At 31.1% G+C, this 18868-nt stretch overlaps 1 protein-coding gene across 3 annotated transcripts in view; it reads right to left on the bottom strand.

Moving 5' to 3' along the window:
* LOC127280558 (uncharacterized) overlaps positions 1-18868 on the bottom strand; it is a 122628-nt gene that overhangs the window by 10094 nt on the left and 93666 nt on the right. For 2 of the 3 annotated variants that reach the window (XM_051303612.1, XM_051303613.1), the window contains 4 exons: positions 14593-14805; positions 9505-10395; positions 8434-8514; positions 1190-1520 (listed from right to left, as the gene is read on the bottom strand). In XM_051303612.1, the coding sequence (XP_051159569.1) occupies positions 1190-1520; positions 8434-8514; positions 9505-10395; positions 14593-14805 (1516 nt within the window). The remainder of the gene's footprint in view (positions 1-1189; positions 1521-8433; positions 8515-9504; positions 10396-14592; positions 14806-18868) is intronic. The other variant, XM_051303614.1, reaches the window with a different exon arrangement.

Below are 18868 nucleotides of genomic sequence, written 5' to 3'. Positions count from 1 at the left end.
TTTTTTTTCTAATTCTACTTCTCGAAATTGCTCTAGAAAAATTATTATTTCAACAAAAAAAATGTATTTACATTTCTAATTTTTAAATCAGAAATGCTTATTTTTTGAATATTTTACGAAAAATAATTATTTTTTTTTTATTTTCATTAAATATAGTTTTTTCAAATTATGTATTTAAAAAATTAATTATATAATTTTGAAACGAAAAGAAGAAAATAGAATTTAATACTGTAAACGTTGATAAATTTTCTAAAAGACTAATTGGTTCTGTAAATAATGTTCAACTTGCATTTTTTTCCATCTTCGAAGAAGCTTTACTTAAATAATTTCTGAATGTAGAATTTTTAAATTTGATTTTTATAAAACATTGAAGTTAATTTTAATGACTTTATGAAAAATTATGTAACATTGAGTAAATAAGGAGTTTGCATAAATTTTTTTTCTATTTTTAATAAATCAAGTAGAATTTTCAGAATTCAAAGTGTCGGATTCAATATTGCGGGTGTTTGAAATACAGAAATTATTGGGGAATTTTCAAAATTACCGATGTAAAGATAGTATTGTAGAACAGCCTTAAATTTTGATGTGGCATTTGTCTAGTGTCACATTTGAGAAGTTGCCTGTCTCTCGTTAATATATGTACTTCCCCTTACGTAGCTCCCTCTATACTATATTTACAAAGAGGCGCGCGAAAATTTAAATGGCCAATAATTTAATAAATACTTTTTTTTTACTTAAATCGTTCGAAGGGAAGGTGTAACAATTTCAATAAAGCTGAAAGGCTATGTTAATTCAAAACTAGTAAATTTGAATATGAAACAAAATTTTATGCAAACTCCCTATTATAACAGTGATTTTGCAACACTGATTGGCAAATAGGATGATGCAAGGGATAATTTTTCGCTCGGACGAATCACGGAAGCTGAAATCGACTGATGCCTGATTATCACATCCGTATTTTGATGGAATTCGCTTCTCTCACTCTCTCTCTCTCCCTCTCTCTGTACCAAATACGCTTGGGGAGTAGACAAGAGAATACATTGCAAATGTTCGTTCAAGTGAGAACATGTTTCGTCCGAGCGAATGGATCCAAGAGAATAGTTGGGTTAGGTTAGGTGTCTCTCTCACTCTCTGTCTTTGATCCCCCCATATAACTGCGGTGTGAGAGAAAGGGGGTGTGAGCGCTCACCTGAAAAATGGTGACCTTCTTGAGTACCGAGAGGTTGACATGTAGAGCCAATTCCGTTTTAAGTTTATCTGGCAGTAGACCAAGTGCAGTGTTGATGTCGCCCCCACCCTGTATACGTCCCCTCGACCAACTGTAGTCATACCATCTTAGTACACGTCTCTTCATTCCACCTGGGACTTTATGATGTCGCATATATGTTTTCGCGCCATCCAATAGTCTTTCAAATTCAAGACGATTTGCATTTCGATTTGTAATTACATTTCCCACTTGACCGACAATTGTGGCAAATATAAAAACGCCAATCAGGTAACTGATGATGGTGAAGACATATCTGCGAATCAACAGATAGAAAATGATCGATCAGTTGTGATCAGGCTCATGTTGACATGAATTTGGACGAGCGGCCCCCGCCGGAGCCTTTCTCCTTCCATCTCAATTTTCTTTTTTTTTTTTATTATTTTTATATTTTTATAGCCATTTTTTTTTTTATTTACCTTTTACAAGTGTAAATTTTATTATTATTATCTCAATCTTTAAATTTACTTTTATCTTTATCGAAATTCTTAATAATTATACTTCAATCTCTAACTTTATTTTTATTCTTATCTCAATCATTGTCTCTAAATTTCATCCGATCTTTAACTTCATTTTTATCTCTATCTTTATATCTTTAGTTTCCACGAGAAAAATTCGTTTTCATTAGGGTTTCGTGGCGTTAATCCCTTCTTTTATCTAGATAAAATAATCTACTTTAGATAATTTAGATAACTGAATTTTTATTATCTTATATAGATCGAGGAGTACCTAAAAGCATTTTTTGACATTAAAAAAACTAGATAATATTATCTTGATTGTAGATAAAACATTTTAAATAGATAAATTTATCTTGAAAATATTATTTAGATGAAGTTATCTGGATAATATAATCTGGATAGTTATCTGAATTATCTAAACAGTAAATTTTTTCTAGATAAAATTTGTTAAATTATCTCACTCAGATAATAATATCTAATTAAATTATATTAACATAATATTATCTAGATTATATTGTCAGAACTTTCTTAATTTCTCAATAAAAAAAAATTAAATATATTTTTATAAAGAAAACCACGAAACCCTAATTTTTTTTAGACAATTAGTATTTACTTCTACTGTTTTTTTAAAATTTACATTTTTTAATTTTTAATTACTTTTTTAATTTTTGCAACTTTATTAAATTTTGATAATGACTGTGTCATTTTTTTTCTTTCCCTATTTTATCTCCTCTGCGAACTCGCTTCCGCCATTTCCTTCGCTCTTTCCGGCCCTTATGTATATTCCGTAATCTCGTATTGTACCGCGTCAGACTTATATATATATTTTTTTCTTTTTTTTTTGAAAAAGACCACTTTCTTCTGTCCCGAGATTTTCTCTCGAACAAAAACCTCTTTTTGATAATTACGCCACTTCCGGATTAATTTATACGCAGATTGACTCTCATTTGTCACTTCACGAAAAAACTTTAGTCGCGCAATTCATGGTCCACTCGAGATTATATATGTATATGAAATTATGGCAAAATTATTCGCAACGAGAACTTGTTCAAAAATATCATAAAATATAAAATGACTTCTTTATTTTTGTTATATTTATTTTTTATTTAGTCATAATTTCTTTTTTCGCTTTACAATTTGAAAAAATATATATTTTTTTTGAATAAAACGTGGGAAGAGGGAATTATTTTTTTTCTCATTGAAAAAAGAAGATACGAAGAAAAAGAATTCGAAGTGAATGCGGTTGAACGATGGAAAGGGAAATCCGGGAAAGCTTGGAGAAAATGAAAAAACTTTGTTTAATGGATAAAAAGCTTTTTGGGGGTTTTTTTTTGAAATAGTTTCAGAATTCCGTGACAAAAATCCATATTTTCTTTTCTAATTAATAAAATAATTTGAAATTGCAATTGCAGTGAAGAAAAAATTGTATAACGCCTCAAGGGACACCCAGAAAATCACCAATTCCTGTACACAGCTTAACCTTTCCAAACATTATTTCGTTAATTAAAATATTTTTTTAATTTATTTCACAAAAAATCAATTTTTAATACTTTTTAAACCTTTTCATATAATTTACCACGAAAAAATGGAGACTTTTAATTCTCGTCTACCTGTCAATAATCTGATGAATCTAATAAAAAAAATCTCCCAATATCCGAAGGATTACGATTCACCGTTATGATTATTCATCTATTTATTTATATTTCTTTTTTTGAATTTTACAATTTCATTGTGAGAGAAGAGAAAATATGAAAAAAAATAAAATAAAATAAAGCCCCCGATAAAAGAGAATAATTGAAGAGAGTAAATTGAAAAAAATATATAACTGTATATAAATAAAAATACATTGAGCAAATAAAAATGGTAATAAAAGTCCGGATTTATTTTTCAAGGTTTGCGAGTCAACCCCGAGAGTTTAAGAGAGTTCAATTAAAGTCAAAAAGGTCAGAAAGGCTGCTTACTGCTACTACTGTTGAGTGTCCCTTGGAAGCTGGACAAACAACTTTGGACCTTAATCGTCAATTGCTTGATACATGGGCTCTCTTTTTTTTACGACACCGTATTTTTCCCTTGAAAACCCTCAACATCTCAACCCTAAACGTGCAACTTTTATACCCAAAGTCTCGCCTCTCTTTCTCTCTCGAGAATAGTCAATTTATTTTTTTCACCCTTTTTTTTATTTAATTTTTAAAAAATTTTTAAAAAATTTCCCTAACATTTCTTTTTTTTTACTAATTTTTATAAAAATGTGGTGATAAAAATAATTTTCCACCCTCAGTCGGTAACAATGATCACGTGATTCAAAATGGCGACCGTAATTCCTAACAGCTGATTTTACTGAAGATAATTTTTTCCCTCAATATCAAAAATCCTACGCCTTTTCGGAAAAATTTCTCGCGATTCTCGATAAAACTATTATATTTGAAAATTAACGAATATAAAAAGATTGAAAAAAAGGAAAACCACGTAATTAAAAGTGTAATTGTAATTTAATCCTCTTTCCAATTTCCCAATATTTTTACACGCGAAAAGAGAACACATCAAGATCAATCAAATCGACCCTCCTCTCCCTTTTCCATCTCATCATATATATAAGGTTAGAGCGTCAAATGAAGGATGCTCGATGATGCTTCTCACGTTCGAAAATTTCTCTCCATCCTATCCTCCTATATATATGTGAATCAACCTACTGTAATTGACGCAACGATCGATGTTGAATTCACACGATGATTACGTTCCGCGACAAATATATATATGCAACCTAAGCTTATAAGCTTTTCTTCTTTGCCTCCCTCTTATATTCTTCCTTTTTTCCCCTCCCTCCAAAATCCCACACATAACCAAAAACAAAATTGCACAACATGCGTGTAAACTAGAAAACGCAATTTTGCAATGAAAATCGATTCGATTTGCTCTAATTGCAATTCCAATTAAAATGATTCGTCTGTCTCTCTCTCTCCATCTATGACCACATCAAACGAAACAATTAAAATCTGTCCGATAAAGCTGACATAATTCATTGCGATGGTCACTATATATATATACATAGTCGATTCAAAGAACATAATTCAAGCCGATGAGAGTTAATGTTGGCAAACCTGCTGACACACACGTGACCTAAATATGGCTGCCGTTTAACAGCTGATTTTCAATTGAATACATGAACGAAAGAGAAAAATCAATTCCAAATACAAAAATAACGTTAGTTAAAATTAATATAAAAAAATTTTAATAATTTTTTAATTTGTTTATTCTAAATAACGTCACTATCAGGAAATTGGGGGGTGGGGGCAGCTCGAAGGATTGTACCCAAGTATTCCGAGAGGTGAACCACGCTCATGAATTAATCATTAAATTGACGCCAAACGCCTTGACTTTAGTCACCCTTTGCCCCCTTTGGGAGTATAAAAGCAGAGTAGGCGATGACGAGGCAGAGCAGAAGAAGAAAGGGATGATCTTCAAGTTATCGAAACTACAAGTAATCCATATTATATGTAGTGAGTTGAAATTAACGAGGCAGGAGTGCTTGAATTTAATTAATAATCGCGAGAGCAAGGGCTTCTATACACTATAATACTATTTCCTATTCCGTCAAATTAGAGATGCACTCCTACGCACATATTACGGTCACCTTTGTGCCCAGATTCAGTGCTCTAATTAATCTCCATCTATATACATGCAATAATACCTTTCAACTTGCCACCGACACGTTTGCCCCTAATAAGCAACTTTTTTTTAACACTACATCATCATCATTCTTTATAATAAAGGAATTATTAATTACCTCATTGCTTTCTTTTTTGCAAACAATTAATTAGTCTCTTCAATCGTACGTTCGAAATTTGGAAAATTAAAATAAATAATATAGTAATAAATTGAGTTTTGAATATTAAAATTTTTGAATTAATTCTATTTTCCGCCGGAAGATTGTATAGCAAATCTAACATGGCTTCCCTTCGAACAGCTGATCGGACATATCATCCACTTAATAATAATTATGTCCTTGAAAATAGCTTTTTCAATTGGAAAAATTATATTTCTTGAAAATTTCCACTATTATTTGAGTGATACAATAATATTTTGCAATTTTGAAAATTATTAGTTTTCAATGAGAAGAATTTTTATTTTAGAGTTTTCTACTTCAAAACTCAAAATAATTGAAATTTACATCTCGATAAATAAAAATGAAATAAAATCTCGATTTTAAATATATATTTTCAGAAGCTTCTGACGAAGCTAAAAGCACGATAATTAACATTGTTCCAACTTGCGAATTCTAGGTAGCTTCTAAGTGGTTCATCTCTCGTGGAAAATTTACGGCTGAGGTAATAGAAATTAAGTGTGTTAGTGCACACCATACAGAGGGAGAGAGAGATAGAGATAGAAAGTTTTGGTTCCAAATTTCAATTAATTGCAATTTCGAAAACTAAGATATTGAATTACACTTTGAATTTCTCGAAAATTTGTACCAATCGAACACAACCAAATTCAAAACAACAGTATAATTATAATGAATCCACGTGGTCAAAGGATTAAATTATCCACAAAATTAGAGGATGAGAGAATCGATAATAATTAGTGATGAAGAGAGTCTTCAATTAGAAAAGTGAGTCTACAATTAGAAAATATACTTGTTAAATATTTTAGTCAATTGATGAATTCCTTGAGAAAATTTCAAAAATGGCTCAAGAATCGAAAATAATTTTGTAAAATAAATAGAAAGTAATTGATACGGCTCTTTGAGAATCATTTTTTTTTGTACTTATATTATTTAAGATCGTTAGAATTCAAACAAGCAAGTTCAGAACGGAGTGCATTTTAATTACTCCCTACGGTATGACGGATTTGCTTCATCATCTAGATTACTTCCTTGGAATTATTTATACAACTTCTGTGTGGTGCCACATTTTCAAACGTCAATTATCATTATTATTATTATTATTATTATTATTATTATTATTATTATTTCGAATGAATTCCGCGTGGAAATTTATGCGACATTGTCATAGAAATATCTTTCACTTTATTCCTCCAAACATTCATCTTGATGAAAAAAAAAATCTCCGAACGATTCTCAATTGCAACGGTTTTATCGTTCACGAACTATTGGTTTGAAAGAGAATCGTTTTTTTTTACTTTTATTACTGCTGACCAACGTTGAGAGTCTCTTGCTGAGACATCACACACGAGCAAAAGGAGAGTAAATTTCCCCCGTGAATTGCTCGCACAAAAATCAGTAAAAAAATTTTTTTTTTCCGTTTAGCATAAAAGAGAATTATTATTTATTATTTCCTTGGTAAAATGTCAGTGAACAAAAAAAAAACACACCAACATTTGCATTTCGTCCTGTTTAATTCTGAGAGAAATTGACATTTATTCTGAAAACGATTTTATCGCATTTTATATATATATATATATATAAAGAGAAAGAGATTCATCTGTCAGATGTTTTGAATTGAAAAGTCCAACTGATTTCATTTACTGTACAGGTGAACAAATCAACGAAAAACAGAAATAAAAAATGAAATACCTTATCCTTTATGAAAAAAAATTGGGTCGAAAATGCTCGAAGCAATTTCTGTCATCGATTTTATGTTATAAACTAAGTTCATTGTCCCATAAATCAAAATAGAATAACCGCAAATCTAGTAGAAGTGTATACCTATATATGCGAACAACGTTATCAAATAATATTCCCTCTTTATATATGCTTTTGGACAGCAATTAAACACACATATCTATTGTGGTCGTAAATTATCTAGTTATTACTGGTAATAGGTGATAAAACACTGAATAATTAATTGCACTTTGTAGAATTGAAAATTAATTTTATTTCCCGAGGGCGAATTTAATACTCTTTACGCTCCTGAAAAGTGATCTAGCCAATTGGCGTTTAGCATACCCCCACCCTTTTTTTTCTTCAGTATAAATAGGCTGATCGCTACAACTTTCGCATCAGATGATAAATATTAACGATGCCAAGTTATCATTTAGGTTATAAAAAATAATTTCGAATTTAAACTCTAGCAAATATTTGCAAAAATTGTCTCATTTAAAAGCACATTATTTTTTTTATTTTTATTCCCTCTTTTTATAGTTCCTTATGAAATAGTGACATATCTTGACCTCATTTCGATGGAAAAAAAAGAGTTCTTTTACGTTCCATAGAAACGTATCTAGACGTTCGATAAGACTTGACTCGCGCGAGAACGGATACTTCGTTTCCGGCCTTTGCTTTTTCGGTTTGATAACCTCTGATATTCTACCATTTTAGAAATGAAAAGGTTAACACGAGACCGCGTCACGTTTCTTCCAATATCGAATATTATATTTATATTTTGACAAAACTTCCGCGTGCAAATATGACCTTTTAAAAGAAAAAAAAATTACTTAACATTAAATTTGTAAATAGTTTCTTTATTTAGAAATAAAAATTCAATTCTTTAAAAGAAGAAAACTTTTAGAAGAAATTTAATTAAAACAGTCTATTTAAATTGAAGCAGTTTCTATTGAAAAAATTATTACTTTTTTTTCGAATGGACCATGAATGACGTTTACTTTTTCTTTAAGGAAAATTATATTTTTTTTCCCCGGAGGCCTTTTTCGGAAGGAGGCAGCGGTCGCAAGAAGAGATTCTTTTTTTTGGCTTTATTTTTTTTTTTTAGTTATTTTATTTTTTTTCTTTTGGATTTTTGGGAACGATACAGATACCCTCCGTTATTCTTGAACTGCAGAAGCCGGGACAGTCGGCCACGACGAGCGAGGCTCCGGGGATTGCCGCCCACTATGACTCTGCCAACACAACAACAACACTCCGCTCACGAGTCTAATTCCTAGGTACTAATTTATTACGCTTGCAGGATACTTAAGAGGCAATGGAACCTCAGATTCTCTCTCTCTCTTCTTAAATTATTTCAAGAGAGAGAAAATTCTTTTCAAGCACTGCAAATTAAACCATTTGAAACTGCTGAATTAGCAACCTCCCTGATTACGACTCTTTTTAACTATGGGGCATCAACAAAATGGATCGGAAAATCGCGATTAAGTCGTGCATGTGAGAGAGTCTTTAAAAGAGATAAACTCACGAAAGATCCATTTTGGCGAGTAAAACTTATTCTTAAGAGAGTCACTTTTCCCTCATTCATGGGAAAGGGAAAAAAAAAGAAACGAAAAGGGAGGAAGACAAAAAAAATTCATCGCCTTTTAGTTTTCTCGACGACGACGACGGCAGGAAGAATATCGTTTTGTTTCCGGTGGAGACGGAGAAAAATTGCTAAGAGACCGGAAACTTTCCATTTTCACGGTGAAAAATGCGAATTATCTTTTTTGGGAGGGTTATAAAATTATATATTTAGAGAGTAAGTTTCAAGAATATTTAAACAAATTTACTGAGATTTTATTTACTTGAGTAAATGAAATGAAAAACTGTCACCTAGCCTCAAAATTTTGAAAGTGTCTTATTTCGTAAAAGACTGACGGTGGTTTTTTCAGTCCTTCTGTTTTATACTCCAAAGCAAGGGAGGGGGTTGCGCGCTGATTCGACGTTGCTACGCGACGGGAACGCCCCCAAGCGCTCCCCACTCCTATAAGTCCTGTAGTATAAAAGAGAGAACCACCAAACGCGGAGCGATCAGTTTTCCGTAACGCTCAAACGAAATTTTTTCTAAACTCTAAATTTTAATTCCGAGTTCCATTGCCTCTCAAATCTCCTCCAGTTGTCACAAGAGCGAATCTACTGTTAAATGAAAAATATATTTTTTTAAACAAACTATAAAAACTCACTCGGCGTTGGTTTCCGGTGTTGGTAGATCTCCGATGGTGGTAAGGGTGAGTGTTGACCAATACAATGATCCAAGATATTTTCTGGTGAGTGTTGCATATTCTCCAGGTCGGTAGGGATAGACCCAATCGCCTTGAAATCCCTCGGCTTCGCTGAGAAGATAATAGAAGCAGCCAAACCAGTGAGCGAGAATTAGAAGAATATGAATGAGATTGAGAACACGCCAGAGATTTGGATAGACGGTTCGCGATTCCACCATGTAATAGTAATTGTAGACTCGATAGATCTTGAGAAAACGGGGAAACCTGAGTAGAGGATTACTGCCAAGATTGACCTGCAGTAAATCCAATGGCAATAGTGCAAGTAGATCGAGCACAAATGATTTTGATTTCACATAATGTCCGGCAAGTTTTTTATTATTATAAACCATTAGACCTTGTTCGAGATATCCAGTGCGAAATTGAACACCGACGTCTAGAAAGAAGACAAGATCTGTAAATCCATCGCATGCTAACCAAACGGCTGGTGCTAGGCCTTGTAATTCTGGGAGACTTTGTCTCACAATCAGTGTCCAAAGATTGTAGAGAACACAAACTGAGAGGAGCATTAGCCAGTAGTAGTAGAAATTCTCATCAGGATTAACAACTGTTTTTGGTGGTTTTTGTGGTCTTCGTGGTCGTCGGCGTCTTGTATTTGGATTTTTTTCGTCCGATGGATCGCCCTCACCTTCCGCTGTGTCCAACGTCTCCTGACTCTCGGGAATTTGTCTTGTGGAAAATCGTTTTAAAAATGAATCTTCACGTTTTAATGGTGGCTTCTTTTGGATGGTTTGAATAGCCGAGGAGAGTTGAACAGTTGTCCTTAATTTCATCCAACGTTGATTGCTCTTTGTTCTGAAATTAGAAAAACTGTTAGATTGTCATCAAAATAATAACAATGATATTGATAATAATAACGGACAATAAAAGACGATTTTTTGATGAGAGCGATTATTGCGAATAGAAGTCAAGGTTGAAAGAAGAGAAGTGTAGGGTTATATAGAACATATCAACGAAAAGAGATGCTGAAGAGATCCTCGCTCGTGCTGATTGACAAAAAAAACATTTTTAATGATTTTTCATTTCACGGCTTCAGTGGCTAAAAATGCAAAACTTTAACACGCTTAGAATATATATATATAAATCATTTCGTCGATCAATACGCAGTTTATGTCAATTATTGTAGAGTCGTAAACCATTGTGAAAATTATTACCTTTCATAATGGCTACAATGGGAATTGTAAAAGCAGTCTATTAATAACGAGATGAAAATTTATAGCTGTCATTTTATTATTTTAACTACTCTATAAATTGACAGATTTAAAAAAAAATAAATAAATGATAGATACAAAAAAAACATTGTCAGTATAGAAATCAATAGTCTTTCTTCAAGAATAGAGAATGAAAGACAGATGAATGAGAGACAGGCAAACAAACAGACAGACAGACAGATAGAGACAGAAACAGAGGTAGACAATTACAATTTAAGAGGTTAAGGAAAAATAGACGATTTTAGTTTAGTAACAATTTACAGGTGTTGAATCAAGATAATGCATCAACAACATGATAAGTGTTCTAACATTAAAAATAATTGATAAAAATTTAATTCAATTAATTTTTTTTAATACATATAAGTCATTATTTCTGAAGAATTTAAAAAAAATGTCTAATTTAATTCGAAGGTTAAATTAAAATTTAGCACGAATTAAATTAAATTCCATTCAATTGAATACGAAAGATTGAAATGATATTAAAACTTTTTGTGCGATCAATAAATTTTGTTTTTATAATAGGATTTTCTCTATAAAAAAAAAATAAAGAAAAGAAATTTCCGCTGAGGCTTGATCAATTCAAGCGGAATGAAAGAAAGGAAAAATAAGATTAATAGCCGGGAAACGTGAGGTATATAAGGGGGCCATTAATAAGATCGTAACAATTGCGTTTGTTCATTTAAAAAGGGGGAAATGAAGAAGGGATTTATTTTTTTATCAGAGAAAAGTTGTGTCCTTAATTTAATCTCCATGTTTTGTTTAACGTTTGCACGTTAACCAAACCGTGTAAATTACATTCCTTAAAATCAATTTCCTTCTTATATATAGGGTTAACCAAAATACGAAAAGTTTATCATTAACCCTTTCACTACCCATAACACAAGCCCAAACCATCGCTCAAGAGCAAGACAGTCAAGAGTTTATAAACTAATTTATCCTGTTTCCACCGTTCACATATAAACTTTACGAGGCACAACTTTGAAATTATTCTCACTCTCCTCGAGTATGTGAAAGTTTAAGTAAATTTAAAATTGAAAAACTCGACTTTCTTGATTTTTAGGTCAATGAACATTAAAATAGTTCATATGAAGATTATACTAATTTGATGAAATCAAAATAGTCTTAGGATGATGAATAATAAATAGAAATTTTACTCTTGAGATTCACTGGATGGTTATGCGTGGGTTTAGAAATTTTCAGCATGATTGGAAGATAAATTGTATTTTAATGAGGAAACTCAATTTCATTGAAGGAAGAGAATCTGAACTGATTTTCAATAAACAATCATCAATTTTCATGGCAAATAGAATCAGATAAAAGATGACAATAATGAGACATTTAATAATAACTTGTTCAAGGGAGAGTTTCGGTAAAACTTCAATTTATCTAAATTTTCGTTTAGGGATTAGTATGCTTATCATCTTTGATGCTTAAAAAGGCAGCAATGTAAAAACATTTAGTAATGCTTCTGCTAAATCCCTCATTGGTTTCGATTGGCATCGAGGGATACTTCTTCTGCATTACGCAGATGCAGGAGAGCAACAACGCTTTAAAGATGCTAGAGATCGTTTTGGATGAATGAGAATTTTACCACAAGGAGATTGAGGAAGATTCCAAAGATAAGATACAGCAAAGAATTGGATAATGACGGTTTAGAAGAACTTCTGGATGATTATAATGAGTGGACTGAAAACCCTGATGTCCATCATAAAGGATGCTAAGACGGACCGCGAAGTAGCCAAGAAGGAATAGGAGAAATTCTACCAGAGATTAAATTAAAATGTGACGAAGCAGCTAAGAAAGAAATAGTTAATCCAGAAGCCTACACTATGCTAGAAGGAATGAAGCTCTTCAAGAAAGGAGACCTATTTCTAAGAATTGGAGACTTCTCATCCAAGGAAACGGAGATTATTAGAATTATTGGAGAGGTAGCGACGGCAGACCAAATGGTTATACTGAAGATCCGCGACCTGGATTGCCTTACCCAGAAGGAAAAGGTCCAACGGACATAAGTACTGAAGTCCTCAATATCCTGAGAATATCAGCAAGAAGTAAGAAACTGATGGTCCTTAAACTTAACAATATAAAATTTATCACTAACCAAGAAGTGGCTAATATTCTAGAGTACCAAGAATGTATAAAGGTTGGATTTATATCTAACCCAATTAAAACAAGGATTATGGTTCTAGTAACTCATCTTACGGTTACAGTCTAGGAAGAAAATCCGTAACGATTGCTTCAAGTGCAGAGAAGCCGATCATAAATTCTCAGATTGTAAGAAGAGCTCAAACAGTTTCTGGGAGAAATTCAACCGGAAGGTGAACATCCAAACCTCTACAGGAAATGGAATTTCCACGGTATTTTTAGGTCAGCTTTTAAAGTAACCAAAAAGATATCTGCAAGGATCAAGAACAAATAGGCTAAAAATAAAGGCAAAGCTAAAATCGTCTAAAATCATCTATGGTAGTTCCTGAAGAAGAATAGCATTGTTAAGGGAATCATTTTTCTAAACCGTCAAGAACAAGAGAATTCATCCCCTTATAACCTGGCTCATTAAGAAATAATTAATTTATTATCAAATTAATAATAAACTCCAGGACAATGTTCCTGAGTTCTGAAATTAATTGGTAATTCCCTCTGCGGGTTGCAGCAATTTCTTTTTGCATCTTACGAAAAATGTAATAGTAATAATAATAAAAATAATATTAACACTAATAATAATAATAATAAAAATAATAAATTATATCAATTATAACTTGTGATAATTGTCTAATAACTACTGAAAATAACTACTGATAATAAAAATCTAATAAAATATAAATACAATATTACTGAGATTATAAAAAAAAATTAATCAACGTTTAGAGAATTAAAATTGAAATGAAAAAATTGAAAAGTAAAATTCAAATAAAACGAACGAAAGGAAAAATAAATGTTGCAGTACTTGTAAAAAAAAGTTTAAAAAAATAATTGTCGATAACTATTTTTTTCTTATAAATCCTTGAGAAATAATGACAGCATAGATATGTAATCAAATTTTTTTAAAAACCTTTTTTAAAAAAAAAAATATGTGGATTTTATGATTAAACTTTTCTTACGTTTTTGTGTGTTTCGATGAATTTTACGATTAAGGTCTTTCATTTCAAATTTTAATGAACAATGTTGCCACTTACTCTAATTGAAATTATAAATTGTACAATTATTTTTTTTTTTATATGAAAAAATTCTATTAGTATGGAAGAATATTAAAAATACGATAAATGATCAAATAAACTGTGTCCTGAGAGTAATTTGTAGTGGAGCAGTTGGTAAAGTTAGTGACTGTACAACTTAACGTCGTAGGTTCGAATCTTCCTGTTCTGAATTTTTTTTTTCATAAGAAAATTTAATTTCAATTCTAAATTAGTTTTTCCAATGGTAAAAATTGATTACAAATTCTAATTACTTTCAATTAACATAAAAAATAGAAAAATAATTACCTTTCAGAAAGATTCGAACCTGAGACTCTGAGGTGCACAGTTACTAACCATACCAACTCAGCCAATACTCTTCACTGACAAATTTGATTATATTTTCTTTAATCCAGTTTCAGTTATACATATTTTCAAAAAAAAACATAAAATAATATATTAATTATTAATATATATAATTAATATTAATTTTTCAAAAAATTCCTGTTTGTAAAATAAATTATTTATTTAAAAAACAAAACCCCGCAATTATTTAAGTGCAATTAAGTGGCAATATTGACGAGGAGGATTCTGTCCAAGGTAACGAGTACCTCTTAATCTTGCGAAGGGAGGAATAGAGCGCCATGACTGCGCGAACATTACTCCATTTTTGAGAACCCCGGGTACTCCGGGGTCTTCGAGCCGCTTCCGGAATGTTGGAGTCACCGCAAATGCTGTCCAACGAATTGGATGTCGTTGAGGTAGCTCCTAGTCCATTGCTGAAGGACTTCTGCAGTGATGATCTTCGATGCATTCCTGCAAACCTGTTAAGAAGACCTATGGAAGCCCAGAGATCTCTCTTTTCTTCTTCCTACTCTGTCCGTCTGTCCATTGTTCTTTCATTCTTTTTTTCCTTTCACTCCAATTTCATAAAATTTCTTCATTTTTTTTTCAAATTTAATATCCCTTTCATTCGCTTTTCTTATTTTTCTTAGTTTTTTTTTTAAATATATACATTATTGTTCAAATTAAAAATCCTTTCCTGACAGGAATCAAATAAAATGAATAAATTTAAACATTTCGTTAGATAATTTATTTTTAGTATTAATTTAAAAAAAAAATTAAGATAAATAAATCGTAGAGCAAAACTTCCAAAGATTATGTAAAAATATAAAATTGCAAAAAAAATTTACTTATATTCAATGAATTAAACGTAAATTAACCAGAATTGATAAAAACGTGAATTGTGTCTAGTAAGAATATTCTGGCTTCGTAGTAAAAGCGCCCGACTTATAAACTTGAGTCAAGCGTTCGATTCCCGTCAGGCAAAGTATTTTTGTTTAATTTTTCCTCCACGAAACTTGTTTTGTTTATTAATTACTAACATATTTTTCATCAATTTCAACAAAAAAAAATTGCACTATTTTACGAGACAAAAAAAATCAAATTTCCCCTTATGATTGGAAAGTAAATTATGGAAAATAGAATATGTTTGAGATAAATGGAGATTTCGGATAGACTCTCTAATGTGGGCGTTTTCGTTAATGGAACAGATAATTGAATGACTTTGCTCGTATTTCGGGGGGAATGAGATACTTGCGAATAAATTGTTAAAGTGTAATTTTTTTTAGCGGGCAAAATTATTCATTTTGAGTGTTGGAATAATAAAAGTAAAGTTTTTTTTTTTGAACTAAATGTATGGGTTAAGATCCTCGATTTTCAACATTTGCTCTCGACGCGTTCGAATCGCGTTTCGTTTACCTCAAGGCAAACCCAAAACCCAATCCGAAGTTTAATACCCACACAGTATTTCGGTAATATTGAATTCAACACGTTTATCGACTATTTACCCAAAGAGAGGTTTTGGAACTTAAGATACTGATGGAATCGAAGCTTATATATATAATCCACCCCCCCCCTCCCTCTTCTCACATCGAGAAAACCACTCATCTCACCTGGAATATTATCCCAAGTCCTATAAACGTATTTTCCGTTTTCATCAACAATATTGGTTATATTTATCTTCGAGATGATTTTACAAATATTAACAAATTTTTGTTTATTAAAAGGAAATTTTTTTTTGAATTTTTATGTTTCCGGAACTTTTTTTAATGATTACAATCATTTCAACAGAAAGACTATTTCTAGGTTATGTTATATGTCGATAAAGTAGTTATTTACTTTATCGACATATAACATAACCTAGAAATAGTAAAATTAAAATGAAATAGAAATCGTAAAATTATCGCGGGAAATTTAAAAAACTATTTTTAAAACTGTTTTTAAATTTTCAAAACGAAATTATAAATAAATAATGAATGTAAATTGAATTTCAGAGTAAAAAATTTTTTTTCTATTGTGTAATGTTAAAAAAAATTGCTCAAAAAATTTGCAAATTAAATATATTCTCCAAGAAGTAAAATTGAAAAGTCTTTCTGAGTAATTTATTTTCAATGGAAAATTTTTCACCTTAATGGCGGCATTTTATCGATATATATATATATATGTAAGTACTGTGTTGAAGAGAATAATGAACTACGCCTATATAAGAAACGTTCGTGTCTTGGGAGAAGGTTTTTTTCGCGGAGAGAGAAAAAAAATTTTCCCCCTTTTTTTTTCTTTCTCTTTCTTTCTTGGTCTCCTTTTCTCTTTTCTGGACAATCTATTGCCCCATACAAAACGTATCATGATGAATTTTCGAGAAAATCGGATTTCACGCAAGCCGCAGTAATTACTTTGAATACATACTATATATATATATATATGACGCGAAGTAGAACTTTGTTCTCAATTGCAATTTCTCCCCCGTGATAATATTCTCAGTACGTGCAATTCATACTGCTTTTCGAGTTGCCCCCATGGGAATAATCAGTATAGTAGAAGGCACTCACATGAAAGGACCTATTTCACTGGCTGGCTTATACGAGTGAATTGCGATAATTTTATGAAACTCGAGTGGCTGGTTATACGTTAATAAGAGTCAAATACTCTTCATTATATTCATCAATGAGTTCTTAACTCACACATTTTGCGTCAAGAGAGGGAGAATTGGAAAATATTTCAATTTTCATTTAAAATTTTAATTAATGTCACTTTTTTCAATTAAAACACCTTCTATTTATCTGACTTTTTTTAATTATTTTTTTCCTCCCTTTTGTCAGTCGAAAAAATTTAACTACTTTTAAAAAAGGTTTTTTAAATTAATTTTAATTTTTTTTTAATTTTCTATTTACTTTTTTTAATTATTACTTTTAAAGAATGTTTATGAATAATAAATTTCTAAAATTCAGTTAAAATTTTGTCATATCTTTAGAGACGATTAATTACGATTTATTATTATTATTAAACGAATTGAATGGAAATTTAATCTTTAAAGTCGGTGTGTCTCTCGATGGAAATTTTTTTTTCGTTAATTGCTTCATTATACAATTTGTCTTTATGAATGTCGCCCTCGATTTATAAATGAAAATCTTTTTTTTTTTTCTCTCTAAAGCTACTCATAGCACAACTCAAATAACCGACTGACGTCCAATTTCTTTCTATGTAAATATTGTCGTTTCCGTTTCTCCGCAGAGGAAGAATGAAATTTCCCTCCACTTTTAATTCCACGCAGAAAAGACGTTAACTTAATTACAAAACATTATTTGCAAATTTTCTTTTGAAAAAACAGCTAAAAAAAAGTTATTTTAAATAAGCCGTGAGAAATTCTCAGAATGTTAAAAAAAAAATTCAATATATTTTTTTTATTTCCTTTTTAGTAAAATTAGAAACGAAGTTTTAAAGAATAAAAAAAATTTACTTCGTTTTGGAATAACATATTTTAATTTTTTTATAAATTAAAATTATTTAAAAATTTTTACAAATGGTAGATTTTTTAAAATTCGTAGAAAAAAAAAATATCTTTTTTTCTAAATTTTCGCGCCAATTTGTGAATTTATTGAAAAACAGTTGGTACACCTGCAACTGTGCGTTAATGGCGCTGTGTAATTCCTAACGTAAAAATTTTTTTCACTTGAGTTTTAGAAATAAAAGGAAAAATAAAAAAATAATCATCTTTTTGTTACTTCTTCGCCAAAAAGTCGAGTATTTGAATTATTAATAATAAATGCGAAATAAATTCCATTCGACGTGACATCCAAGAGAGCTTTTGTGAGCTTCATCTGTTTATACAGTAGAATCCCAACAATGTTTTCTTAACCACAATGAGATGGGAAACGAATAAAAAGAAGGAAGAGTACCGGAAACGCTGCGGCTTGTTCGGAAATAAGAAAAAAAAAGGATCCCGATGCAAATACTAAGTTCGCTTTCTGCAAGAAGCAAAATATATATAGTGCTAGCTTTGTCGCATATATAAGAAAGCGAATTCGCTTATTTTCTATTTTCTTGTACCATTTTCAACACCGAGACTCCTTAATTCAAGCGCGCCCTCCCCCCACCCCTTTTCTCCTTAAGTGGCGTTGCATTGTTACGCGAAAGGTACATTTCTCTCTCTTTCTCTCTCTCTTGCTTCTTTTCCCAAGAGAAAAAGTATCAAAGAACTCTACGAGGACTGAAAGAAAAGGGCAAAAAAAAAATTGTATAAAAGGCTCGTGGCAGGATGCAAGAGATAAAAGGCTAAAGCTTCCTAAAGCTCTCCACTCACGAGTCTTGAGTGCAGTCTCGTTTAACCTGATTCTTATTTGTTTCTCACGAGCTCTTTCCTCTTTTGTCTTTTCTCCTATTGCGCCTCATCTCTTCTTCTTTTATTCTGTAATGCAAAATTGTTTTCTATTTTCATTCACATATTGTTCTTTTTCATCAATGATTGACTAATTCCTAACAAATTTTTCTGTTCTCTCAAGAAAAGGTATTTTATTGACCGAAAAAAATTTAACGCGATGTCAATTT

This window comes from Leptopilina boulardi, unplaced genomic scaffold (genome assembly GCF_019393585.1).
Source record: "Leptopilina boulardi isolate dan_hultmark-lab unplaced genomic scaffold, ZJU_Lbou_2.1 LbouV2_248, whole genome shotgun sequence".
In the NCBI taxonomy this organism is placed as follows: Eukaryota; Metazoa; Arthropoda; class Insecta; order Hymenoptera; family Figitidae; genus Leptopilina; species Leptopilina boulardi.
This window is presented reverse-complemented; position numbering and strand designations above follow the sequence as displayed.